Here is a 26,955-nt window from a genome sequence, read left to right on the forward strand (position 1 = left end):
TGAACTGAATGTGTTGGGAGTTGAGTTCCCCCTACTGCTTATTCATCAAAACATACTAGTCTGACCACCACCACTAAACTCTGACTGAACTCGTCATAGTTGTGCTATTATGCTCCCCTGAATGCTGATGTGCTGAACTGGCACTTCCCCTTCTGTCAGTGGACGATAACTCACCGGATTGGACCATGGCTGGCTGGGGGGGGGGGATCAGAGGGCGGGTGACTGGTACGCTGCTTCCTGACACCCCTGCCTAACTCTCTCTCACACACCTCACTCTAGTCTGGCTGCTCTGGGTTGAACTCTGACCTAGGGAAGCTAGCAGAGAGGAAGGGATGGCATTACGCTGGGCCTCAATCATACAGCTAGGACTGGTGGGGTGGATGTGTGTCTCCTGGTGAAAGACTGGGATGGACTACTTACGTAGGACGTGACCCTGAACCAGCCCTAACAAAGAGATGGTACAGACAGACCTTTTAACAACCTCACAGCTTTCTACATACCACAGAATGTTTATGAAGCCAGAGGACACACAACAACAAAAACTGAATTGCAATAAACTCTGCTGGTGCCTGGTGGCGGAGAGAAGCAAAAGAGGACATGGACAAAACAAAATGGCCGAAAGAAGACGTGTGTTTTTCCAGTAAAAAAACCTACTTTTATTATTTGTCTAGAGAACAGGCTGTGGTGGGTGGAAGTCTATGGAGGAGTAAAACCAGAGAGATGGGGCGGAGTCAAACAGACCAGGGCTGAGACCAGGCGGGTGGGATGGCACCCTCGGTTTCCATAGTTACAAGGCCAAGGCTCCCATTGGGTCCCAGGCAGGAAGGACGATGGGCTCCTTCTGCATTACTTCCAGCACCTCGGGGGCCAGGTACTTCTTGTCCACGACCACCTCGTACACGTATTCAGAGAACCACTCGTCGGTCATGATTAGGTAACCTGCACACACACACAGATACATTGGGTTAATTCATACAGTTAAAAGGTTACAAAAGACCCGATGGAGGTGTAATTGAGATTGTTGGTATAAGATCCATTCAATCTGTGGAGCGTCGAGATCCACGACGTGCCGCTGGAGTTTCTTTTCAGGAATCATTAGTCTTGATTAACACCCGTCTCTAAGACCAGGCAGTCTGAAATCCATTAGCTAACAGCAGTACCAGTGACTCACCCTGTACTTCAGTGGACTGCCCTATACTGAAAGCAATAGGTGTGAGTGTTCTAAAGTGTGTGGCCTGTCTGTCTGTCCCACACAACACCTGGGTTTAAATACTATTTGAAATCTTTCAAATGCATGGCTAGGACTGGTTTTCTTTAGCCTGCATGGAGTGCCAGGTGGGCTGGGTTTGCACTTTTGGGACTTTTCTATTGGTTCCATTGCACCAAGCAAGCAAAGCGGAAGTATTTGAAATGATGTCAAATAGTATTTGAACCCAAGTCTGTCCCACACTTCTGTCCTCAAGTCGCACACCCCGATAAATCTCCAGATTGCAAGGGAGGGACTGACCGACACACATCATTTTATTCATTAACACAGCATTAGGCCACTTTATCCTTCCCACCCAAAAAAGATGAAAGAATATCTCGAATGCCACTTCATCTTGCTCTAATACATTTTCATAACAAGCCCAAAAACACAACTTTCAGTGTACATGATCCCACTCTGAGACATTGGCCCTGGAAACACGTACAGACACAGGCCACGGCCTCGCTCTCACAGACAGGGTGACCGAGAGTACATCAAATCATAAAGAACAGCATATAAAACACTTGATATGAAGAGATTAGACCGGCGAGAGCAGGATGTTTAATGACAATAGGGGCATTCCTCATACAGTGTTCTTATTTATCTACAAGGGCAATGGGCCTGTCTGAACAAAATAACAACCCAGATTACAGACAGACAGGAAGAGGAACAGCTCCAATCTATCCACGTGGCGATAGATTTGGGATTTGAGCAGGCACGGGCTGGTTCGTTTGGGCACGCAGCAGAAAACGTTTAAAAATATTTTCCAACTAATGTTTCTTATTGGACAAGTCCAGGTAGTCCCTCCGTGTTTCAGACAGTTTTTTCCCCCGTTTGGTGCCTAATGAACGCGATCCGGTGGTTATACGGGATTGTGTAATGGTCAGAGCTGGGGACTAGACCAGATTGTGACCGCTGTTTGGTTTTCCTCTCATCTCTGGACCCGGGCAGTGTTTAGAGCGCACCCCTCCCCCGCTGAAAAGTTGCATTATCGATGACGTCACAGGGTCCTCGGAAAAACGTACCTCAGCTCAAAACAATACCCCCGCTTCTGTGTGTTATTCATTCTGGGTGTTATTCGTTCTGGGTGTTATTCGTTCTGGGTGTTATTCGTTCTGGGTGTTATTCGTTCTGGGTGTTATTCGTTCTGGGTGTTATTCGTTCTGGGTGTTATTCGTTCTGGGTGTTCACTCTGCGTGTTCTTCCTTTCCAGTTAAGATGTGTGCGTGTCGGGTGGCGGTTTCGTATAGCGGCATTATTTGTCTTAACGGGACTGCAATGTGTCCTACCTCGTCTTACAGGGAGAGCTGTGGATGGAGTTTATTCAGACGAGCCGTTCTGCTTTAGATCAAATAGTACAGCTGAGTTGAGCAATACGGGTCACAGACTGCTAAAGCGAGCATTGTCTGCAGCACATCCTGTTTCCATCATCAAATCAAATGTATTTATGTAGCCCTTCTTACATCAGCTGATATCTCAAAGTGCTGTACAGAAACCCAGCCTAAAACCCCAAACAGCAAGCAATGCAGGTGTAGAAGCACGGCGGCTAGGAAAAACTCCCTAGAAAGGCCAAAACCTAGGAAGAAACCTAGAGAGGAACCAGGCTATGAGGGGTGGCCAGTCCTCTTCTTTATCTCCTTAGTTCGCCATAACGACAACATTATTTCCCAAACCTATCTGCGACGACGTCACCAACGTAAATGTAATAGCAGATATAAGAGTGTGTCCATAGTCTGCCCGGTAACGTGATATGTTAACAAGGGAATCGCAATAGCCAGTACAAATATTGTTTCTCACTATTCCGAAGTAGCTGTAAAAGGGGCGGTGTAGAATCCGAGAGGTGCGTTGAGAAGGGCATCTCTAGCCTATAAACAGTCTGTCACAATGAAATATCACATGTCAGATTGGCCCACATTTCCCATATTTGTATAATAATCGCGGAAAGGTACAAATAGTGCACTCTGAGGACATAATAATCAATCTTGAGAAAAGCCCTGGTGTTTGGAGGGTTTGGGCAGTTTGCACCAGGCACCATGGTGTTAACCTAATTAGGTGGGATCCTCTTGGGGGAAACAAAATATTACAGCCAATTGGATAGATGCTAACCCTCGAAACCTTACGAACACACATTTTCTCCCTCCGCCGTGGCGTTGACAAGTCCTCCCTCCCCGTCCCCAGCTGTCCAACAAGCGGTGCTCACCGCCGCGGGTCCTCCACACCGTTTGTTTTCAATAACTTTATTAATACATCTGAGGGGAAAGAGAGCGGATATGAAGGCTTTCTCCCATCTGCGTGGATGTTTATGGAATATGCGTGAAATACAGTTGATTTGAGGAGGCTTTGGTGTTAGGCCTTTTTATATATTTTCAATATGCAGATGACATGAAGTCATTGACCAGGAAGTGGAACTACATAATAAAACCAAAATAGTAGGGATGGAGAGAGAGAGAGGGAGAGAGGAGAGAGAGGGGGGAAAGAGAGAGAGAGAAAGACAGAGGGGGGAAAGAGAAAGAGAGAGGTGGGAATGGTGGATAATTACGTATTTTGATTAAAAAGCCACACAGTCCCAACAGAGGAGAGTTCAGTATTTGTTTCCTTTCAAATGTTTTAGTGGCGCTGGATGGAAAAAGAAAAATACTATTTGAACCCAGGCCTGTAGTCTGACAGTGTCTGAGCTGGACTCTTCCACACAGAGGAAGTCGGGAGGCTGAAACAAAATGGCGTACTGTTGTGTTGTGAGAGGGACAAAGGGCCGTTGTCTGGGAAACATCCCCGTTGTTGTGCTTTCTCTCCCTCTGGGGTTCATAGCCATAACAGACAAAGCTACGGTCGGGGGCCACACATGAGAGGATGCCGCAAAACTAACCCCAAACCAAAGCCAGCCCTCCATACCAAGTCAATTATAAATTCATAACAAAGCCAGGTGGGTGGGGAGGGAGCTAATCCTACTTCAAATTCAATTGACCTGACAGGAAATTCAACTGTCCCTGTGATTGTACACTGACGCCCTGTGGTGTGAGAGAGAAGAGAGACGAGGGGTCTGCGCTTTCACATAGCTCGGCTCAGGCGGACCTAGAGGGGCTCTCGTGTTGCGAGAGGCAGACAGACGTCACAAGGCTGCGTGAGAACGGGCCCTCTCCTCCTCTGACCTCTGACCTCTGGCCGACTCAGCGCTCTCACCTTTATTCCCACGGTCGTCGCCCCAGGAGTTCTCCACCCTCCACTTCTCATAACCTCCATCCTTTTCATCCTGCTAGAGTGAGCGAAAGGGAGAACGAGAGAGAGAGAGACAGAGCTCAATCAAAATGGGTATGATTATTAGGAGGCAGATGTACCCAGCAAATGGAGAAGAAGTCCAAATAAGTCGGTGTTTTCTGCTTTATGCCCGTCATACATGGAGTACACTATACATGGTGGAAGTATATTCAGCAAATGATACAGTATGTCCATTAGTAAGAGAGGAGTGCAGGATTCCTAGTGGGGTGCAGGGCAGGACTGGTAACTCCTATGTTGTGTAGCCTAGGGCCCTGTCCAGCTGTTCTGAGGGGAAGGAGGAGACAGCTGGGGTTCACATACAGGGGGGGAAATTGACAGCCATTTTAAAACATGCAGTCGATTCAAACGACTGTAAACACCACACTGGACGCCTTTGGTGCAGAGTCACTGGGGAACACTCAAATGCGGCGAGTGTGTACGTATAAGTGTGTGCTACCTTGTCGGTGACAGCGGTGAGGATCATGGCGTGGGTCATGAGGGAGTCTCCGAAGATCAGTCTCTCTGCCTTGGACAGGTTCTTTACGGACACCCCGAACACCAACTCATGGTTGAACCTGAGAGATGGGGGAACACAGGGAGGGACAGGATGAGATCTCTCTCACTCACACACACACACACACACACACACACACACACACACGCACACACGCACCTGACTGATAGTGAGTTATACATGCGATGTTGACGCATGTGCGCCTCTCTCTCGTAAAACTCACACATTCATGTCGTTGATGCCCAGTTTGCCATGGAAATGCTTGCCCACGTCACAACCGAACCACACAGCCTACGAGAGAGAGAGAGGGAGAGAGAGGGAGAGAAACATGCGTTACAGGTAGTGTCTCCTTGCACACTCGCTCAGTTGTCAGACGTAGCCATGATCTACCTTACCGGACACGCTCACACACCCCCACACAGTACCTCTCCCTCTTTGATGGAGTCCGCGGCCGCCTTTTTGAGTAGCTGGATGGGCTGGTTGTTGTACAGGGTGTTGTGTCCGCCCACCATGTTGCCCAGGAACTCAACGCTATACAACTTCTCATAGGGGTTCTGAGGCCGCGGGTCATTCACCAGACAGATCTGTTCGGGGCGGGGGAGGGAGAACAGAGGTTAGACTCAGCTCATCAACAAACACAGGAAGAGAGGGCATTATTCCTGACTCCAACCCGTGGTCTAATATAGACTAACTGGGCCCCGGTGCTTTTCCTGGGTCGCAAAATTCAGAAAACGTCCAAAGTTTCCAGGAACTTTGGGAATTTTGCGACCCCAGGGGAAAAACTCATGGCCCTAATAATGATTAGCTCTTGTAATAATTCATTACGATCAACTCAAAGCCTATATTGATATTTTATTCAAATAAATCAATAAAAGCTGGGTAAAAAGTTGACCTTGTCCTGGATGTTGTAGAGGGGCTTGACCAGTTCCTTGTAGAACTGCTGAGGGGACAGGGGGCCCATGCGGTGGAAGTTCTTGTCCTTGTCTCTGTACTCCCAATAAATGGAGTCAGCGGGGCTGCCCAGACACACAGTGGCCACCCGGAAGACCTGTACGCAGCGCACGTGAAAAAACAGACAGGGGAAAAAAACGTAATCATGCATTACCACTGTAAGACAGACAGAGAGCACATTGATATCTCTTAGATAGTCTCTATGTAAAAGCGCCATTGTAAAACTCAAACTCGGGACCAAAAAGAGCTTAACAGTAGTGTGAGCAGGATATCCGCCTGGCTGTATCGCTCGCTCTTCCTGTCGTTGTGGTTTCTGACTGTGTTCCCATGGTGTTCCTCTGGCCTCTACCAGTCTGTTTTGACAGGGTTCTCAGAATAAGCCTTCCCTTCAACTGATACGTCAATCTCAGGAATTTCCTTCTGAAAAGACGTTGTGTATACCAGTCCTATCAAAGCCTATTATTTAAGCGGATGTTTTGGTGGTTTGAGAACACCCTGCATTGTCGGTCTCTGATAACGCTATGTCGGGCTGTCAATCACCGACTCCCAATCTGGCATGTACACGTAGGTAGTCCGACCGTTAGTACGCGAGCACACATATGCAATACACGCACGTCTATATTTACGAGGACTTCCCATTGACTCCCACTATTTTCATTTACTTTCGGCAAAAAAGTCCAGACAAATTAAACTCCTCATAGGGTGAAAATAGAACTGGGGAATTACGTTTGGCCCCGAAGCTCTTCACCAAAGCAGAGACACTCAGGGACTGTTGCTGCTGCACTTTTCCACGGTGTCAACTACATGAACTACTGATGGCATGCCTGTCTTCAGGTTGATCGTAGTCAACTATTCCCACGTAGGCCCTTGTTGTAAATGAAGAATTTGATGCTTTTGCTGACTCAACTGGTTAAGGTTAAATAAAACAAAAATATTTTCAAAAAGACAGCACACCCAGTACCATTCCCACCTACCCAGACCCTCACAGTAACCCTCACCTTTTCCAACACCCAGACAAGACGGCGCCTTGAAGACTCTGGGTTTGTTTTCTCTGTCCCGTTGCCCCGCGGCGCAGTCTAAATGCCAACCGCGCCCATCCCTGCCCTGTATTTAACCAGCACGGGCCCCAGATGCCCCGAACACACAAACAGGCCCCTTTGCCCCCGTGCCCTCGGCCCTCGGCCCCTGTACCACCTCACATCCCTGTCTCCTCCTTGGCAGGTTAAATAAACGCCCCTGCCCGTCCAAACACAACAGGGCACCCATGTAGACCCGGTGAAACGAGGCTACGCTCTTCACAAAACAATGAGCCAGAACCCCACTGACGTCAGCAGGCCTCAGCAGCACAGCCCTCAGTGAGTCAATATTGAATCACCTGCCTCCAAAACGGACAGACGAAGATGAGCACGAGACACTGGGTGGGCTGGGCGCGTCTCCATTAGAATCATGTATATAGCACTACCGCCAAGATTCCTGGTACTGTCTCTTCTGTCCTGTACTTGCTAAAATGTTGATTATGAGTAGCCTTGTTCCATTGTATTCCTTCACTGTGTTTACCCCCAGTTCATTTCTCAGCACTGGTACAGTCCTCCTCAGTACTAGACTACCAAATCTTTTACAGATATCCAACCATTCCTGTTGGCTCTCTCCCTCTCAGGACACAGACAGCCCATCCATCAGCATGGACAAGCAGAGGCTGACAGGGTCATGTGTGGGGAGCAGGCGGCCCACCTTCCCTTCCTGCCTGCCTGCCACCCTACCCTGGCCCTTCCACTGAGGACAGACACACTGCGTTGAGGATGGAAGAGGGAGAGGGGAGATTTACGACTGCTGGACACCGTGTTTGACCAGTGTCTTTAGAGACCGCTTGCTTTCTTTTTAAATGTCTGTGTCACTGTCTGTATATCTTCTGACGTACACTACATAGCTCCTCTCCCTCCCACTCCAAAACACTGCTTCAGCGGGTGGGTGGAGCTGGTGAAAGAATGCAAAACGCAACAGCAAGAATCCCATGGCTGCCGTCTGTCGGGTGCTGGCTGTTGTGGATTTGTAAGCCGTTTGGGAAAGGTTAGTAAGGTTTTTGTGTGGTTTCTGAGCGCAGGCAGGCTTCTTCAAGGCCACCCGGCTCCTGATTTTCTGCTCGGCCAGGTTTGAATTAGGGCCTTATCTGAGATGGCGGCTGGGATCCCCTGTTATTGACAAAACAGGAAGCCGGAGTGACCTGTGTTTGTTTGGGGAAATTGCACCGCCTGCACCAGAGGACAGTCCTACAATAGCCTGGGATAAACATTAAAACACACGTTGTAATAAGAAAGTGTCCGTCTTCATAAAGACCGACCCAGACGGCAACACGGGACTGATTAACAGTAGTCTAAGACCTGGCTCGTCTTCCAAAGGTTTTGCAACTGAAAGCGAAAAGGAGTGTTTCTTATTGGACAAGTTTAAGATACAAGACATTCCCTTCCTGCCCGTTCTCTTCCGTTTGGTGCCTAATGAACAAGGCCCTGTACTCATACATCTATAGAAACGCTCCGTAACCCCATTTCATCTGAACAGGCCCAGCAATTAATAGATTAAGGAAGCTCCTCTAGATCCACAGCATGCCCCACCCCCCCCACCTGTGGGACAACGCAGACCGTATTCTTGTGTCGTGTGACATGGATGAAGCCCAGGTGTGGGTAATAAGGCCTGTAATTGGCCGATGCCGGGGCATTCGGAGAGGCTGCGTGTCTCAGTGGTTCATGCTAGCCTTTGAGCGTACCTACGTAGCATGTGTTTGCATGCTTGGCAGTAAACACTGGAGCGCCTGCAGCCCGACAGCCAGATAGCGCCAATGCTACAGCAACACACGCGCTCCATCCTTTCCTCGTCGGCTCACGCATGCCTGTTTGTTTGTTGATTTACTTCCCGTCGCCCAAACAGAAGGAAATCCCCTCTTGTTAGGGGAGAAATAAACAAACAAACAACACAACAGCACAACACACTAAAACACCTTGTGCTGGTAACTGTGAAGGGTGGAACCTGCCACGGCCCGTATCCACACAAAGTGTCTCAGAGTAGGAGTGCTGATCTAGGATCATCTTTTCTTTTGAATCACAATGAATAAAAAGGGAGGACCTGATCCTAGATCAGCCCTCCAAGTCCAAGACGCTTTGTGACTAAGGGCCTTGCTGCTTTCGAGTCAAAGCCCTGGGACACAGAGCCTAGATGAAACTGTAAGCAAATGACCCGTTTGAGAGAGCAGCTGGGGTAGAAGACATGGACTGGGCTTGACTGAGACTTTCTGGCCTTGTAAACAGAAAACACATGGGGTCATTACAGATTGTAACAACGTTGTCAAATTAAGAAATATGAGCTGATGAAGTGCGGCGGGCCGCTTTTCAGAGCTGGCAAACGAGCCCACACAATAACACAAACCCACCCACAGCGACCTGCTGCTACAGCCAGCGCTGAGCCAACATACTGACTACGTCCCAAACCGCACCCTATTCCCTTTATAGTGCACTACTTTTGACCAGAGCCCCCAATGGGCCCTGGTCAAAGTAGTGCACTATATAAGGAAGAGGGTCCATTGAGATGTAGCCACTCTAAAGGCCGTCGCAGCATGTCAGTCAACTCACTGTCCAATCAATGACTCCTTACAATCTACAAACACAGCACTCATATTGAACACAGTCATATGTGCCTGAAGGAGAATTTCTATTCAGAATGTCCGGCGCCAAAATGGGCACGTTCTATACAGCAGAAACAGCACAGAACTGGTTATGATTCATTCTGCATGACGCAATGCAACATGTACCAGACTGAAGGAGTGCAGCAGAGAGGATGTGAGGAACGTGTCTGTGTGTGTGTGTGTGTGTGTGTGTGTGTGTGTGTGTGTGTGTGTGTGTGTGTGTGTGTGTGTGTGTGTGTGTGTGTGTGTGTGTGTGTGATATGTGTGGTCGCGTGCTAGCAGTCGGACTACCTACAAGTGAGGTGGTGTGTGTGCCTATACGAAATCTGTGTGTGTGTGTGTGTGTGTGTGTGCTTGGGAACGTCTCCCTGTGTTTGTGCGCTCCTGCACACACTCCTGCATGCCTGTTACAGTGTACATGTCTGTGTGTGCTTCTGCAGGGACCAGGACATTAAAAGGGAGGCCCCGGGTCTTTGAAGCTGGTGGGTAGCATGGTGGTACGTGGTGCAGCCTGTCCTCTCTGGCTCTCAGGCCTGTCATGTGGAGCCTGGACGAGGACAGAGTGATGCTCTCCAGCACCCTGTCACACTCCTCACCCAGGGAGTGTGCACAACGCCAGACCCTCCCCGCCTAAAGTAGGCCTGACATCCCCTGGCTTAACGAGGGCTGAGTCTGGGAGCTTTGATCAGCTATGACTCACACACCAACTCTAAAATGTAACCACAGACACACACTCACCAACTCTAAAATGTAACCACAGACACAAACACCAACTCTAAAATGTAACCACAGACACAAACACCACTTCTGAATATAAACACACGCCACTTCTAAGCATACATAGAAACACGCACGCACGCACGCACGCACACACACACACACACACCACTTCTAAACGTTCACACACGCACAAACCCACAACCTCTCATACTTGGTGTTTACATGGTTTACGTGTGCAGTCTGAACCCAGAACAAGGTGGCACAGCCCGCACACTGAAGTCACACGCAGCACTCGGAAAAGGACTGCAATACTCTGTAATTGAACATGACACGTTTCAAATGGCCTGGGAAGTGTCCCAAATGGCCCCCTATTCCCTATATATAGTGCACTATAAAGGGAATAGCGTGGCATTTGGGAAGCAGCCCTACTGTGTCAACACAACATGCTGAGTGACGAGCACAGAGAAGTTAATTAATGAAAAAGGACCCGACTAACTGATCACATCCGACAGAGTGTATTCTAGCTTAATTAATTATGGCTAATTTGTTGGCTCGCTAGCTAGGAGCTAATCTAAATCACGGCACAACAGTGACGTTTCACTCGTCGCAACAGATGCCAAGCATAAATAGAAGCCCGGAAGCGCAGTCAACGCACCCTTCTCCGTACGGACGCCCACGAGACGGGAGGAGAGGCGCTGGTTACACCCTTCACCCTCCCAGGCCAACATCCCCCACCTTTCTCTCTCTCTCTTCACACTCCCCCTGGCTGCCAGAGCTGTGTTACACAAAACAAACTACTACCAGGTGGACAAACAAACACGTTGACAAAAAAAAAAGAATACGCTCTTGTTCATAGAAGAAGTGCAACGAGGGAGAACCGGAAGTGTTGCACAATCAGAATGTGCTGTAGCTAGCGTAGTGTATCCAGAGCGGTAAGGGTAGTAGACACAGAGTCTGTTTAAACAAGCAGTCAGGGGCATATACAACAGAACTGCTCCACACAAAAGCTACATCCTTTATGTAATGTTCTCTCTCTGGCTGTGTGATATTGACTGACTGACCACACATACACACCTCTGTCTTAAGTGGTACTGGGAACGTTGGGACATTAAGGCTTTTCCCTCTCACAATGAAATTGCCTTACGCCATTCAATGTGAGGAGCGTTGCGATAAAGATCTTGTTTATGGAACATTCTGTCATCAGGTCCGTGAGGCGTGTGTGAGTGCACGTGGACACACACACACGCATGTGGACACACACACACTCTCTCTCTTTGCTGCCAGAAGTATAGAATGACAAGCTGTCACCAGTGGATTATAAACAGTACGGGCCATATATCACTACAGCCATTGTTGCTAAATGAGGAAGAGTTGGGTTACGCAATGTTATGCAGTGCTGGGAGGGGCTTGTGATTAGGTCCTAATTCATTACTACTGAGATTTGATAGAGGAATCAGTGGTGTGGTGAAAGTCAATACAATATCAAGTCAATGGTATTAGATGGGGTAGTGTACTACTCACACACGCGCGCACACATCTTTGTTATCAACCTGTAGCTCTCTGTGTGCTGCTACAACAAGCGACAGGTACATTTGAATTGAATGGCCAATAACTAATCTGAAAACAAACATTGCCTAATAACTACTGGAGCCGTAGTGGTTATCGTCCTTGCCTACCCAGTACCTGCTGTGTTAAACACATACAGGCGTATTACAGCACGTGTCCTTCTCAGAGCACAGATCTACGGTCTGTTATACAGCCCCCTCCTCTGGACAAACTGACGCAGTGCTACAACATTATTGAAGAGGAAAACAGTGTGTGGTGTGATGTGGTGGCGGTGTGTGTGATGTGGTGGCGGTGTGTGTGATGTGGTGGCGGTGTGTGGCTCGTGCGCTATGTGTGGTGTGCGAGTCGTGTGCGTCTTTCCCTAACATGCGCTTACCTCCTCAATCATGGTGTCCATGGCGTCAGACAGCTCGGCTTCAGTGGATTCACTGGCCACCATGTTCCGCAGTCTTAGACAGTATTCTCTCAGCTGGAAGCCAGGGAACATTGGCATGACATAGTACATAGCAAACTTTATTACCTCATGACATTGCGGAGCATGTCGGGTAAGGGTTAGTTATCTGGGTCTTCTACAAGAAAACAGACGACACCAAAATAAGAAAGTGTGGCTTCTACGCTCTGTCCGTGGCGTTCCACTGCGCTAAGTAGAGTGTATATGCTTGTACTGCCTTGTATGAAACAGGAGGACTAGGTTTTGTGTTGTTGTACTTCTACACAAGACATAATTATGAATCGGAAATGTCGCAAAGATGTAAGTGAGTTGACCTACCTTGTGATTGAGGATGTCATTCATTCGCCGCGAGGCCTCGGAGCTGTGAGACTCTGGGAAGCATTTCTTTGGGATAACTCCGTACTTTTCTGATGATCGGGGAAAGGTAATAACATATATATGCCATTAAGCGAACGCTTTTATCCAAAAGCGGCTTACAGTCACGCCTGCCTACATTTCTCCTGTGGGAGGCCCCAGTGGGAATCGAACCCACGACCCTGGCACTGCAAGCGCCATGATCCACCAACTGAGCCACAGAGGACCATAACTTTAAGGCTTTGCACACGGAATGAGGTCAAAACTAATGTAATACGTAGGGGATAGGATGCTATTTGGGACGCACACTTGATCTAAACCACAAACCTGACTCGTTAAAACAGTGGAAGGGTAGTTACATAGAATGTCTAATTACAAAGAATTACACAGTAACTACTACATTAGTAACTCACCTGAAACAGAATCTAGACAGTTCCAGTATAATTTTGCTTATTTTCTGCAGTAAACGGCCACCGCCGAGTAGTCTAGTTACCAAGGTAGTTACACTGTGAGTCCTAAATGAATAGGGTGCCTATTCCCTACATATGACCCCTGGGCCAACGTAGTACCTGATTTAGGGAATAAGGTGCGATTCATGACTCAGCCACGACATAGAATAATGCAAACGAAGCAGCAACACTCCCCTGATCGGGTAACAGGTATGAACTGACCAATGAGGTTGACCAGCATATCCCACTGGCCGCCGTCGTTGGTGGGATTGGAGAGCAGGAACTGGACCAGTCTGCCGTCTACAGGCTCCTTCCTCTGGGCTGTCTCCACACAGGCCTGCAGGAAGTAGTAGCACCGCTCCACCTGAAGGGAGGATGGAGAGAGTGCAGAAAAGGGACATGATGGAGAGGAGACGAGAGAGGGGGGGGGTCACGGTGACATCCAAACGGTACAACATTGTCCAGTGTACAGAGCGCCACACACAAAGGGGGTTTAAGGCAGACAATGAGTCTAATAGTACTAAAGATACGCACTGCCAAACACACCAACACTGTTCACACCCCACCGCTGAAATGTAACAACAAATGCATTGTATATTCTAGTGGCTGTTGCTAAAAGTTGCTCAAGTGAATACATGTGATTTTAATAAGACGAACAAATGTGGTCTTACCTTGTCCCAGAAGAAGAGGTAGGACTGACTGAACTCAAACTCTTCGATGTTGAACTTTTTCATGAAGGGAAGGCGCATGACGTTGAGGCACGAGAAGATCCAACATCTCCCTGGAACCCACAATCAGCACGGATGAGTATGGAACTGTGTATATGGAGCTGTGCCTCAATGGCAGCTTCCCAAATAACACTCTATCCCCTATTCAGACACATAGTTAGACCTCCTTTCTCCCCACTCCACGGTTGTGTCCCAAAATGGCACCCTATTCCCTATATAGTGCACTACCCTACTGTATATAGTGCACCAGTAAGACTAGCTGTCGCCATTGGCGTCAGCTAATGGGGATCCCAATAAATCAAATCAAAAATGTTGACTAGCGCCTATAGGGCTCTGGTCAAACGGAGTGCACCATGTAGGAAATAGACTGCCATTTGGCACGCAGCCCCACCACATCTCTGCATCAGGTACGTAGGTCTATTCCGTTCACATGCAGTCTTTGTACATGGCCAGGCCCCTGGAGTAGTTACAGATGCTGGGTGTCAAATATATAGGCACCCTTGCGCGGAACACAAATTCAAAAAAATAAATAAATAAATAAGGAAATTTAAGATTTTTTTTTTCTTTTCGTGTATTTGTTTGATTTACAGCTCAAATTTAGATTTTTCACTTCAAAGACAACAATGGCCTGGACTAAATGATCTGCAACTTTTTATTTTATTTAACTTTTATTTAACCAGGCAAGTCAGTTAAGAACAAATTCTTATTTACAATGACGGCCTACCGGGGAACAGTGGGTTAACTGCCTTGTTCAGGGGCAGAACGACAGATTTTTATCTTGTCAGCTCGGGGATTCGACCCAGCAACCTTTCAGTTACTGGCCCAACGCTCTAACCACTAGGCTACCTGCCTCCCCGGTGGCTACAAGGTAAAAAATTGTCATACAACCAGTTTTAAAAAGAAAAAACAGAACATTCTGCTCCATTGCAATCCATTGTAAAGTGCAAGGGTGCCAATATATTTGACCGTATCTGTAGGTAAGCGTACCTGAGTTTTTCTGGTTGGTGATAGGCTTGCCCTCTGTGGGGATGGAGTGCTGGAATATGTGCACGGTGTCCTGGACCGTCTGCCTGTGCAGACACACCTCCAGCGGGTCGATGCACGTGGACACGTTCTGGGCCAGCAGGTACCTGGGCTCCGCCCGCAAACGCTTCACAAAGGAGGCGATCTTCTCCTGACTCAAACCTGAGGAGGACATTAGAGAGGTCATAATTTTTAAGGAAACAGGAACAGGGTTAGCCTGGTTACTGGTCTGTTTATGCTCTCTTTCCAACTTTGTAATGGAATTAGCCTGCCAAACATTGTTTGGCGTGACAAGGAGTTGGCATAAGCGCAGAAATAGATCTGAGACCAGGCTAGGCCAGGGTGTATTAGAAATGGAAACAGATCTGAGACCAGGCTAGGCCAGGGTGTATTAGAAATGGAAACAGATCTGAGACCAGGCTAGGCCAGGGTGTATTAGAAATGGAAACAGTCTGGATGAAACAAACTGGTAAAGAGCTGTAATATAAGGAGGATGTTATTGGTGTTTGATCTGGCAAAGTGGCAATGGGTTCCGAATTGCAGCGGGACTAATAAAGTTGTACTGTATTGAATTGTCAACAAAGTGGCAAAGGGAGCATTCAAATAATACCTTGCCCCGCCCTCGTCCACTCCCCACCGGAAAATGTGGTACAAAACAGAAGGGTATCAAATTCAAATATGCCCGAGTTCACTAAAGTGTTCTTATCCTATTTTGACAGGAACAATCCATATACAGTGCCTTCAGAAAGTATTCATACCCCTTGACTTATTCCACAATGTTGTGTCTGAATTGAAAATGGATTGCAGAAACGTTTTTCCTCACCCATCTACACACAATACCTCATAATGACAAAGTGAAAACATGTTTTTAGAAATGTTTGCAAATGTATTGAAAATTAAATAGGTACTCACACCCCTGAGTCAATAGTTTGCAGAATAAATTACTTTGGCAGCAATTACAGCTGTGAGTCTTTCTGGGTAAGTCTCTAAGAGCTTTCCAGACCTGGATTGTGCAACATTTGCCCATTATTGTTTTCAAAATACTTCAAGCTCTGTCAAATTAGTTGTTGATCATTGATCATTGCTAGTTGTTGATCATTGCAAGTAGATTTAAGTCAAAACTGTAACTCAGCCACTCAGGAACATTCCATGTCTTCTAGAGCTGAACCGACTTAGTCGACTGGACGATTGTTTGGTCGATAGGCTGTTGATCGACCGAGATTTCTTTAGTCAAGCAGTAGCAAAAAAAACATTTAAAAATCATGGTGTACAAGACACCTGTCTGATCGGTGCCTGTCTGAGTGGACTAATCCATTGTTGAGGTCGTGGGGGTGGCACAGTCTATCACTCTAAGACATGCTACTGAAATTGTATATGGTTATATTATGTAAGAACAATGGGGCAACACTAATATTTTTTTACAATTATTTTATAACAAATGTGCTTTCTACCGCATTGGATAGCGGTCGCTGTCCATGGTTCTGAAACACCAGTGGTCTGTTGAATTGCCTCCTTTTGCTGGAACATGTTGCTATGTGCATAATAGCAAAGTTAATCAGCATATTGGTGTTGAGAACAATGGGCGGAGGTAGCAGCAGAGTTAGGAGACAAGAAAACAGCCCTTGCCTTAATTTTCTAAGAAAAGTGAGGAGAGAGGAAACCAACTTAATTAGGTATAAAATCAATAGCCTAACTGTTAAATGTGCCTGGCTTTATAAATTAACCATACATACAGTATATGGAAAAATACATGTTTTAAAATTTCGACCAATCGATTGGTCGAAAGAACAGATGACTCTTGGTTGACCAAGATTTTTTAAAAGTCAGAGACAGCCCTACTGTGTTCTTGGTAAGCAACTCCAGTGTAGATATTGCCCTTGTGTTTTAGGTTATTGTCCTGCTAAAAGTTAAATTAATCTCCCAGTGTCTGGTGGAAAGCAGACTGAACCAGGTTGTCCTCTAGGAATTTGCCTGTGCTATTCGGTTTCTTTTTTATCCTGAAAATCTCCCCACTTTTAACGATTACAAGCATACCCATAACATGATGCATCCACTACTATGCTTGAAAATATGGATAGTTGTTGTGTCACTGCTTCCCACTCTGGTAGGCCTACATTATGATCAAATAGCCACAGTAGCCTACATGACCACTGTTAAAACTGTAACTTAAAGCGGGTACAGTCTCAGTGTTCACAGTAAACACGTGCCAGAAGTTGCACAGAATTTTCACAATGTTCAAGTTTGCGCTTAGCAGACCAAAATGTAGGGAACACTAGTGAAGGGCAGTGACACATTTCTTTCTTATATTTAATACATTTTAAATTCAGGTTGTAACACAATCAAATTTGGAAAAAGTCAAGGGGTATGAATACGTTTTGAAGGCACTGTATATGTGAAACTAGAACTATCTGTAGTAGTAGTAGTAGTAGTACAAAGATAAAATAATACTGCGGTGTCCTTCCATCAAATACTGCACAGCAATTAAACACTGAGAAGAACATTGCTTAATCATGCATACTGCCTGACTCAAGCCTTATTGGTTCTGGACCGTCAGGCTATTTTCCATGACCGAAAGGTTCAAATACACTGGCCATTCCTGGGGTGTATTCATTAGTCCACACTGTAGTAAAGCTTAGAAAACGTTTTACAACATAAAACATTTTGAAACAAAAATTAGGGTTCATTATTGGACAAATTGAGGTAGGTCCCTCCCTGTTTCAGCTGTTTGCTTCCATTTGGTTCAAAGTGAATACACCCCAGATCTACAGGGATAGACAAACCCACATGCCTCAATACTCCATCAATACCACATAAGTTGGAGAAATCATACATTATTTCCTGCTGGATGATAGAGACCCTATTATGCTGATTTAATCAGTGTACAAAACCAAAAGGGGTGTGTCGCCATACAAACGCAGGTATAGGCGGAGAGCCCATTCCAATGCAGCCTCCACAGAATGGAAAAGCATGAATGGGAATGACTGTCTGTGTCACTTTAGTTTTGTATGGAAAGGTGTCTAGAGTGACTTGCAACTTTACATATTCGTTGTTATATATCTTTTATGACTGACTTAGCATCTTTACTGGTCTTTGGGTGCAAGTCTTTCCCGAGGTCAACAAGGTACCAAATCACATCACACCATAAATTCAAAGTCTATCACTATAAACCCGTTGTCATTGCGTCAAACATCCTTCCCTGTCTGGTAGCCTAATGTTGTATTGTGCCAGGGGAGGGCATATCCTGACAGCTTAACGTTAGCTAGCTACTTGAACAAATCAAAGTATTGGGTCGTGCACTGCCTGCTTGTTGACAAACACTGGTTCGCACTTTGTCTCACTTTATTAAAGGGGCGGCAGGTAGCCTAGCGATTAAGAGTTTAAGGTCGGTGGTTCGAATCCCGATCCGGCAAAGTAAAAAAAAATGCCGTTTTGCCCTTAAGCAAGGCCGTTTAAGCCTTAACAACAACTGCTCCCCGGGCGCCGATGACGTGGACGTCGATTAAGGCAGTCACCCGCACCTCTCTGATTCAGAGGGGTTGGGTTAAATCCCCTTAATGTAATAGCACTGGTTAATACTCACCTAAAAAGTTGGTTAAATAGCTAGCAAGTTGAGCTGCCTCCTATGTTAACTGACTGACTGGATAACTAACACAGTTAGCTGCCAAGCCGATACTTGACTAACATTACATAGAGTTAGCTAGCTAACGTTAGTTACTAGTAGTAACAGTACCCATCAACTTTTCTGGCACTGATAGCTGGGAAGACGTTGGATGGCTGTGCTGAAGTTGGTCGGTTACCGTTATCAAGCTAGCTAACATTATCTGTCATGTCATTATCAAAGTGAAAATACACATAAGGAAGCTGTCTGGTTAACTATGCTATGTTACCTAAGCTACGTTATCTAATTTAGCTAACCGGCTAGCTAATGGTCTATCCGAAAAGTGACATAAAGCTAGCTAGCCGGCTAACGTTAGCTAGCTTACTAGAATTAGCTGGGAACGCAAATTGAGCTCACATGCTGGCTATACAAGTGACAATGAATGAAATAAGACAAAGTAACACATGACATACCAGTCTCCATGTTTCCGAAGAGGGTTAGCAAGTGTTTCTAAATGTCTTTAAAAGTCACCGGCTCTTTGTTTATCTCATTCGCCGAAAGTCAGTCGGTCCGATCAGAGTTCCGACCGGAAACAGGAAACATAATTGTTACAATGTAACAATAGACTTTGGGATATTGAGTATCACAAACACCCTTGGCATTACAGTTTCCTTTAACATGCCCCTTGGCATTTAAGAGTATGCCCGAGACTGGTGAGGACATTAGACCTCATATCAGAGTCAGTATAGTTGAAGCTCTATACCAAGTTATTCAGATGAAATGTGACAATAATTGTGCAATGTATGTATACCATTGTTATTATTAAGTAATAACACATTTTGTTGCTCTCATTTTACATTTTGAACTACCTTGCGGTTGGCCTGAATTGGTGGATAGAAGCAACAAGCAGATTTACCATATAATTTGGGCCATGCCATTACACAATCTTTATTTGAAAGAGGATTAAATGAGATTCAATGTACAGACACAATCAAAAACATACACATTCAACACACTTTTTTCTTGGTTTCCATGGAAATGTATTCTTCAGTAAATGTAATGCTAACTATTATTTTCTATCTAATGAGTTAATAATTGTGCCCAGACCACAGAGTTCGGGGTTCAGCCTGAGGAAGGATGTGATTTGTCTTTTGGAGATAGTGAGTGAGAGAGAGAGAGAGACAAAGAGAGAGAGAGAGAGTGTGTGTGTGTGTGTGTGTGTGTGTGTGTGTGTGTGTGTGTGTGTGTGTGTGTGTGTGTGTGTGTGTGTGTGTGTGTGTGTGTGTGTGTGTGTGTGTGTGTGTGTGTGTGTGTGTGTGTGTGTGTGTGTGTGTGTGTGTGTGTGTGTGTGTGTGTGTGTGTGTGTGTGTGTGTGTGTGTGTGTGTGTGTACTTCCTTATTTCCAACTCGGCTGAGGCAGCTACTGGAAACCATTTCGCAATTGTGGAGAGTACACTCCCAATGAGGGGGAATAATGTCATTTAGAAAGTGAGAGAACAATTGAGAAACTAAGATATAGTTTCTGTATATGCCTAGTAAAACACAGTAGTTATTGCGCTAATCATGTTGGGTCCAGCTTCCTGAGGCACCAGGACATTGTGTTGGGGCTGCTCTATGGAACCCGTCCCACTATTCTATGGGGAAGAAAGAAATGTACAACTGTCTGTTTCTCTCATTGACCTGTCTATGCATTCTCCCAGGTAAGTCCAACTACTCTTGTTTGGGATTCCTGACAGTTGTGGTCATAACCTTGGTTTTTTAACCATATGTAGGATGATCAACAAATAACTGAAACTGCTATCTAGGATGTCACTCAAGATCAAAAAAGGAATGACAATTAATCAAACAATCTTATATAAATGTATGTATCATCTGCTTCCCTACAAAAGAGGTATCATGAGAAATATCTACTCTCAATGAACTCTCTCATTACTATACATGTAGATTGCCATTGGGATATGAATTGATGTAGATGCTGCTCCTCTGTTGTCTAGTGAATTTTTTATATCATATTTATATGCTCACGTTTGTCAACGTTTGTTCCGTCAGGTTATGATTCAGAGGAATGTGTGACTTCTGTCTTGGCAAAGAGAAGTTCTGTTGACGTACCAAAGGGGGGCACTCTTTCCCTATCCTGTGTTGTTCAGCATTGTGGAGATGATGGCTGGACAGGGGGATGGGGGCTGTCAACAGAGGGACAGTTCCTTCTCTTTAGTCCCACTCCAAGGCATCATCTCTCCAAAGTCACACTGACAACCAATAGTACCCTTCTGCTCATGGACATCCTCAACGTCAACCAATCAGATCACGGACTGTACCAATGCCAGATCACCTGGGTTGAGGGATCCACCAGTGTTGGACATATGACATATGTGAACATCACTGCAGGTACATATGGTCCTTCTAGTCTACATTAACTCCTTGTTATGCATGCAATGAATGTACAGTATGTATTGCTCTGTAAGAGTTTCCCCCAAAATGAGAATCAATCACAGAAAATGACCACTCGACATTCCCAGACGACAGGTAGACTGGTATGTGCTCTGACTTCATTGATGTGCTGTACCTTTTCTCTGCAGCCATTCCACCCACATCCGTGAGGAAGGTCTATTCCAGGGTGGTGGCGTATGTAAGTACCTGTTTGGTAATCACCCTGGTTTTGGGTCTGGCTTACCATATAAGGTCAAAGGTCCCATCTCAGCCGCCACCAAAACCACCGCCCAAGCCCCCACGCTCCCAAAGTGCACGCAAGGACAAGCCCCGTAAGACATCTCTTTCTTTATCGATACAATTTCATAACATCTTGCTGCAGTGTCTTGACATGCACATTTCTACTACAGCATTGTACATGAACATGCGATGAATTTGTACAGTTGATCGTGTCTACAGCTTATTTAAAGGCCAAGTCTAATGCTAATTTGTGAAGTGCCTAATTAGGTATGTATTAATTCTAGTTCTGACCCTGATATTTTCCTTGCAGTCACACCCAAGCCTAAACCAAATATAGAGGTGAGTATTATTTGAATAATGGCTTCTGAATGCCCTTTTCCTTAACCTTTTTCTAGAATGCTTCCTCAGGCTAACCTGAGTGTCTGTTTTTTTTGCAGTTGGTCTATGCAGCTCTTTCAATGGACAGCCTTGAACAGCAGATTTCTAATCCTCAACGAAAAGCTGCACAGCTCACAGTCTACTCCTCTCCCTGCTTCTCCCGACTCACTGTTTAGTGTGGGATGGACAATGTATGGCCAGTCAGACTTTTATATTGTAGAGACCTCAACCCAACTCCTACCCACTGGGCACACACTAGTTGAATCAACGTTGTTTCCACGTCATTTCCATGAAAGTACGTTGAACCAACGTGGAATAAACGCTGAATTGACATCTGTGCCCAGTAGGTAGTGACCTCGTCAAATGGTTCGGATCTCTTGTCGTAAAGGCTAATGCGTTGAGTTGATAGTCGCTGGACCGACGTTCACTCGAGGTTCGAGTCCTGGCCGAGGCTATCCCCTGAATTCACTTCAATATTCACCTCCGCATGTAACAGACTGAATGATTTCAGATGCTTTCTGATTTTGTATGTGTCACGCAGTAACTTCCATCCCCGCACTCAGCTTGATCGTGATGCCATGTGAAAATCACCTGTAAATATCATTCTAAAATATGTTTTATGCAACTGTCTTTTATTTGTTAACACCGTAATTATTATTTGTGGGAATTACTTTCTCTGCCATGTGTTTGAATAAACAAACTAGAACTGATGTTCCATACCAAAATATTGCCACTTTTAAGAAAAGTTGAGCAAATTGTATTAAATGTTGCCCCCTCAAAACAATGTTCCATGTAAAGCAGACCTGGGTTCAGACACTATTTTAAATATTTACTCTAGCCTGCCTGAGGGGTGAGATTTGCAGTTTTTGGACTATTCTATTGGTCCATTATGCCAGGCAAGCTCAATCAAGCACATATACATTATTTAAGATGATTTCAAATAGTATTTGAACCCATGTCTAAAGCATGCTATCTCCCTTTTATAATAAACAGACAAAAACAATCAGATATGCCTCTGTTCCTTCCTGTGAGGTCACTGAATTAAGCAACACAACACAAATTGACACAAAATACAACATTTTATTTTACAATAAATTCTTAATGGCACATTACTAAACGAAATATACATATACATGTTTAGGCTTTTTAAATTAACATTTCCTTTCATTTGACCTCTTTCATTAATTTAATCTGCAATTACATTTTTACATAACATCAATAGCAAAAGATAAAATCAATAAATTATGGCCTTATTAACAGAGAGTAGGCTGAGGGGCACTTGTGGATGCCCTCTACGAACTAAAAGACTAGTTCCTATATAACTTTCTGCCCTGTTCAACTTTGAGTTTTTGTGTACCAATAACAGAACTCCAGTCACAAACACTCCAGGGATAAGAATGAACCTCTATACAGCTATAGTGCATGGATATTCTCCCAAACTCAAATATAGTTGACTGCTTTGGTCACATCAATGGACACCTTGCCATTTCGGTGCCTTCCTGGGTGAACACATTCACACATGATTTGTTTATAATCATATAGCTTGCAACAAGGTAAAGCGATCATATATTTTGGAACAACAATGCACTAACATTGTTTTGGGGTTTGTAAGATCAAATGTTTTTGCTGTGTGCTTCTCCTTAAGACTGAAAAAGGAACCATCAAAATCACAAGGCATTCAATCACAGTTCCAAAATATGTAAGATCCCTTTAAAATATTATCTTGACAATTATTTATTTTTGGAGAAATGTTAGTGAGAGAAAAAAACGTTGTGAAATGACGAACTACTGAAAATGATTTCCATGGAGCAGTCAGTGTGTTTCTCAGCTATGCACCCTTTATAAGCATACATGTTTTCAATTAACATTGATTCATTGGGTGAAATACAACTGGCTGTTTATATAAGGACACGTGAGAAGCAGACCTCGGTTCAAATGCTACTTTAAACCTTTTCAAATACGTTATTTGTGCTTGATTAAGCTTGTATGGCTTAATGGACCAATACAATAGTCCCAAAACTGCAAACCAGGCAGGCTAGAGCACACACTCAAAGTATTTGAAAGATTTCAAATAGTATTTGAACCCAGGTCTGGATTCATCAGACACCCACAGCTAAACATAAACCAAATAAACCTTATCCAAACTCTCTGCTCAACCTCTCACATAGTGAGAAGCACATGGAAGGTGAACGGGTTTCAGATAGATTGTAAGGCGCAACTTTGGCTAAATTAAGCTTGTGACAGAGCGCAATGGCATTTTTCTTTTCATGTGAGCAAATATCCACAAATAGAGCACTTGATTTATGAGGATCAAGTCCCTTCCTTCTGCTGCTTAAGACAAGCTTGATCACTTCAATACTGTTTGATGAGGATTTGGCCATATAGATAAATACCGTATCTATCAATTCCGTGTCAATTCAGGAAGTCAACAAAAATTCCAATTCCTTATTGTCCTCAATGTATTCCTATGAGATTAAAAAAATAAGTTGTTTAATTGAAATGGAACTGACCCCAACCCTAGCAACCCTAGAGTCTATGCAGTATCTAAATACTGTATCTATCTCTATTGTGGATTGATCCATTCTATTGACCTGCATTGACTGTACTGTGTGTGAGGCCAGAGGGGAAGACGACCAGCATTACAACAGGTGACTCAAAAAGAAGCGAAACTACTGCAGGAAGAACTCCTTGTTAGGCAATAGACTAACTGTCCACAGACAGACAAACTGGGGCAAAGACGAGAGAGACATTTCCCATGGTTAACAACTTCCGTTTCTGAAGGCCAGTACCACAACTTACACCATCCTGGACCCATATATGGAGATCGTAACAGAAGAGGACCATAATGAACAATCGCTGTAATCTGAGAGATGAGTGCAGCGGAAAAGTGACCTATCACCACAGTTTCATAAATCAATGACGATGAATGTTGTGAGGTTAAAGGCCCTGTGCAATCAAACACTAGCGTTTTCCTGTGTTCTATATATATTTCCACACTATGAGGTTGGAATAATACTGTGAAATTGTGAAAAGGATGATAATGCCCTTTAAGTGTAATAGCTGTTTGAAAAGCCCTGAAATTTCTGCCTGTTCTGGTGGGACGGAGCTTTGGCCTTCCATGGTGACATCACCATGCAGTACATTGGTTAATAGACCAATATGAAAGAGAGTTCCAAACCTCTATGCCAATAAAAGCTAATGTTCAGTTTTCCCCTCCCCACTCCCAGACAGTCCTAGCAAAATTCTTGCTTGAGAAATTGCCCTTTGCTAACGAGCTATTTTTGTTTCTTTTTGACCATTTGAAAACAATCTCAGTAAGGTAATTTATTGTTACCCCGAAATGATATTATATTGAGATAAAAATGCCTGCATTGGACCTTTAAACCTTGCCTTGTCTAGTTGTTGTATGAGGTTAATGTTACAGATGAGTATTTCAGCAACACATGGCGCCTAGCCGCTCACTGTGAGCTATTTCTGTACCAGACACATCGAGAGAGAGAGAGAGAGAGAGAGAGAGGGAGAGGGAGAGAGAGAGAGAGAGAGAGAGAGAGAGAGAGAGAGAGAGAGAGAGAGAGGGAGAGAGAGAGGGAGAGGGAGAGGGAGAGGGAGAGAGAGAGAGAGAGAGAGAGAGGGAGAGAGAGAGAGAGATACTGAGAGGACTCATAGGATTCTCCCTCCTTTCCACCCCATATCTGTCTGCATGTGTGCTCTTATGCACTAGCTAATCCACTTAATTCCCTTTAGTCATGAAGTTAAGTACATTTTGTGATTCCATTGTGATGCGTTGGTGATATTGTGGATGTTTTTTGCTCCAACAGTGTTGTCCCTTTTCTGGAAAATCCAGATTTCTATTCGGACTGCAATAGAAAATAACATAAATGTCCCATTACAACAACATCATCATCATCATCATCATCATCATCATCATCATCATCATCATCATCATCATCATCATCGTCATCTCTATTCTAATGAGGGATCAAGCTGATAGGTTAAAGCAGGATCTCTAGCTAGATAGTGTACTACAGACAAGAGATGAGGGATGCAGAGCAGACCCAGCAGTGAAGGGACTGTGATACAGGACCCAGCTCAGAGCAGACTCAGCAGTGATGGGACTGTGATACAGGACCCAGCTCAGAGCAGACTCAGCAGTGATGGGACTGTGATACAGGACCCAGCTGAGAGCAGACTGAGCAGTGATGGGACTGTGATACAGGACCTGATGCTATATCCACCTATCATATCCTAATGTCTGGAGGAGAGCAGTGGGTCACTTCAAGACTGCATTCACTGAGCAGTGTGTTTATCACACATGCAGCACAGTAGACTAGGGTAGAGTAGAATAGAGTACAGTACAGTGTATAGTAAAGTATAGTATATAGTACAGTGCAGTATAGTATAATACAGTACAGTATAGTAGTCGTGTCCAAACGTTTTGAATATGACACAAATATGAATTTTCACAAAGTCTGCTGCCTCAGTTTGTATGATGGCAATTTGCATATACTCCAGAATGTTATGAAGAGTGATCAGATGAATTGCAATTAATTGCAAAGTCCCTCTTTTCCATGCAAATGAACTGAATCCCCCAAAAACATAGGTGTGAGTGTTGCCGAGGATAAGGCTGGAGATCACTCTGTCATGCTGATTGAGTTCGAATAACAGACTGGAAGCTTCAAAAGGAGGCTGGTGCTTGGAATCAAATCAAATCACATTTTATTTGTCACATACACATGGTTAGCAGATGTTAATGCGAGTGTAGCGAAATGCTTTAATCATTGTTCTTTCTCTGTCAACCATGGTTACCTGCAAGGAAACACGTGCCGTCATCATTGCTTTGCACAAAAAGGGCTTCACAGGCAAGGATATTGCTGCCAGTAAGATTGCACCTAAATCGGATCATCAAGAACTTCAAGGAGACCGGCTCAATTGTTGTGAAGAAGGCTTTAGGGCGCCCAAGAAAGTCCAGCAAGCACCAGGACCGTCTCCTAAAGTTGATTCAGCTGCGGGATCGGGGCACCACCAGTACAGAGCTTGCTCAGGAATGGCAGCAGGCAGGTGTGAGTGCATCTGCACGCACAGTGAGGCAAAGACTTTAGGAGGATGGCCTGGTGTCAAGAAGGGCAGCAAAGAAGCCACTTCTCTCCAGGTAAAACATCAGGGACAGACTGATATTCTGCAAAAGGTACAGGGATTGGAATGCTGAGGACTGGAGTAAAGTAATTTTCTATGATGAATCCCCTTTCCGATTGTTTGGGGAATCCGGAAAAAAGCTTGTGCAGAGAAGACAAGGTGAGCGCTACCATCAGTCCTGTGTCATGCCAACAGTAAAGCATCCTGAGACCATTCATGTGTGGGGTTGCTTCTCAGCCAAGGGAG

The 26,955-nt window shown here is 45.0% G+C and overlaps 3 protein-coding genes across 20 annotated transcripts in view; 1 reads left to right on the forward strand and 2 right to left on the reverse strand.

The window, feature by feature from the left end:
* Positions 1-632: 632 nt before the first annotated feature.
* On the reverse strand, positions 633-19,151 carry LOC139549039 (bleomycin hydrolase-like). 3 transcript variants are annotated; one of them, XM_071359106.1, is made up of 12 exons: positions 19,002-19,151; positions 14,895-15,092; positions 13,851-13,960; positions 13,402-13,543; positions 12,695-12,783; positions 12,302-12,394; positions 5,908-6,063; positions 5,441-5,599; positions 5,239-5,306; positions 4,959-5,076; positions 4,427-4,496; positions 633-939 (listed from the first exon to the last, which is right to left on the reverse strand). In XM_071359106.1, the coding sequence occupies exons 1-12, from the start codon at positions 19,009-19,011 to the stop codon at positions 788-790; spliced, it is 1,365 nt and encodes a 454-aa protein (XP_071215207.1). In that variant the 5' UTR covers positions 19,012-19,151; the 3' UTR covers positions 633-787. The 3 variants fall into 3 exon arrangements, with proteins under 3 accessions (XP_071215207.1, XP_071215205.1, XP_071215206.1); XM_071359104.1 differs by having other exon boundaries at positions 4,427-4,499; positions 19,002-19,150; XM_071359105.1 differs by lacking the exon at positions 19,002-19,151 and having other exon boundaries at positions 14,895-15,105.
* Positions 19,152-19,942: 791 nt separating this feature from the next.
* Positions 19,943-22,582, forward strand: LOC139549042 (uncharacterized). Its single transcript, XM_071359124.1, has 5 exons — positions 19,943-20,228; positions 20,578-20,916; positions 21,108-21,290; positions 21,509-21,537; positions 21,636-22,582. Exons 1-5 carry the CDS (start codon positions 20,165-20,167, stop codon positions 21,750-21,752), a joined length of 732 nt encoding a protein of 243 aa, XP_071215225.1. The 5' UTR covers positions 19,943-20,164; the 3' UTR covers positions 21,753-22,582.
* A 54-nt stretch (positions 22,583-22,636) lies between these two features.
* The window catches only part of LOC139549040 (rap1 GTPase-activating protein 2-like), a 96,819-nt gene continuing 92,500 nt past the window's right edge, over positions 22,637-26,955 (reverse strand). For 7 of the 16 annotated variants that reach the window (XM_071359115.1, XM_071359113.1, XM_071359116.1 and 4 more), the window contains one exon: positions 25,472-25,828. In XM_071359115.1, coding sequence (XP_071215216.1) covers positions 25,802-25,828 — 27 coding nt within the window. In that variant the 3' untranslated portion in view covers positions 25,472-25,801. Of the gene's footprint in view, positions 25,434-25,470; positions 25,829-26,955 lie in introns of those variants that run through there. The other 9 variants (XM_071359110.1, XM_071359123.1, XM_071359107.1 and 6 more) reach the window with 4 other exon arrangements.

The sequence above is a fragment of the Salvelinus alpinus genome, chromosome 22 (assembly GCF_045679555.1).
Source record: "Salvelinus alpinus chromosome 22, SLU_Salpinus.1, whole genome shotgun sequence".
NCBI classification, from domain to species: domain Eukaryota; kingdom Metazoa; phylum Chordata; class Actinopteri; order Salmoniformes; family Salmonidae; genus Salvelinus; species Salvelinus alpinus.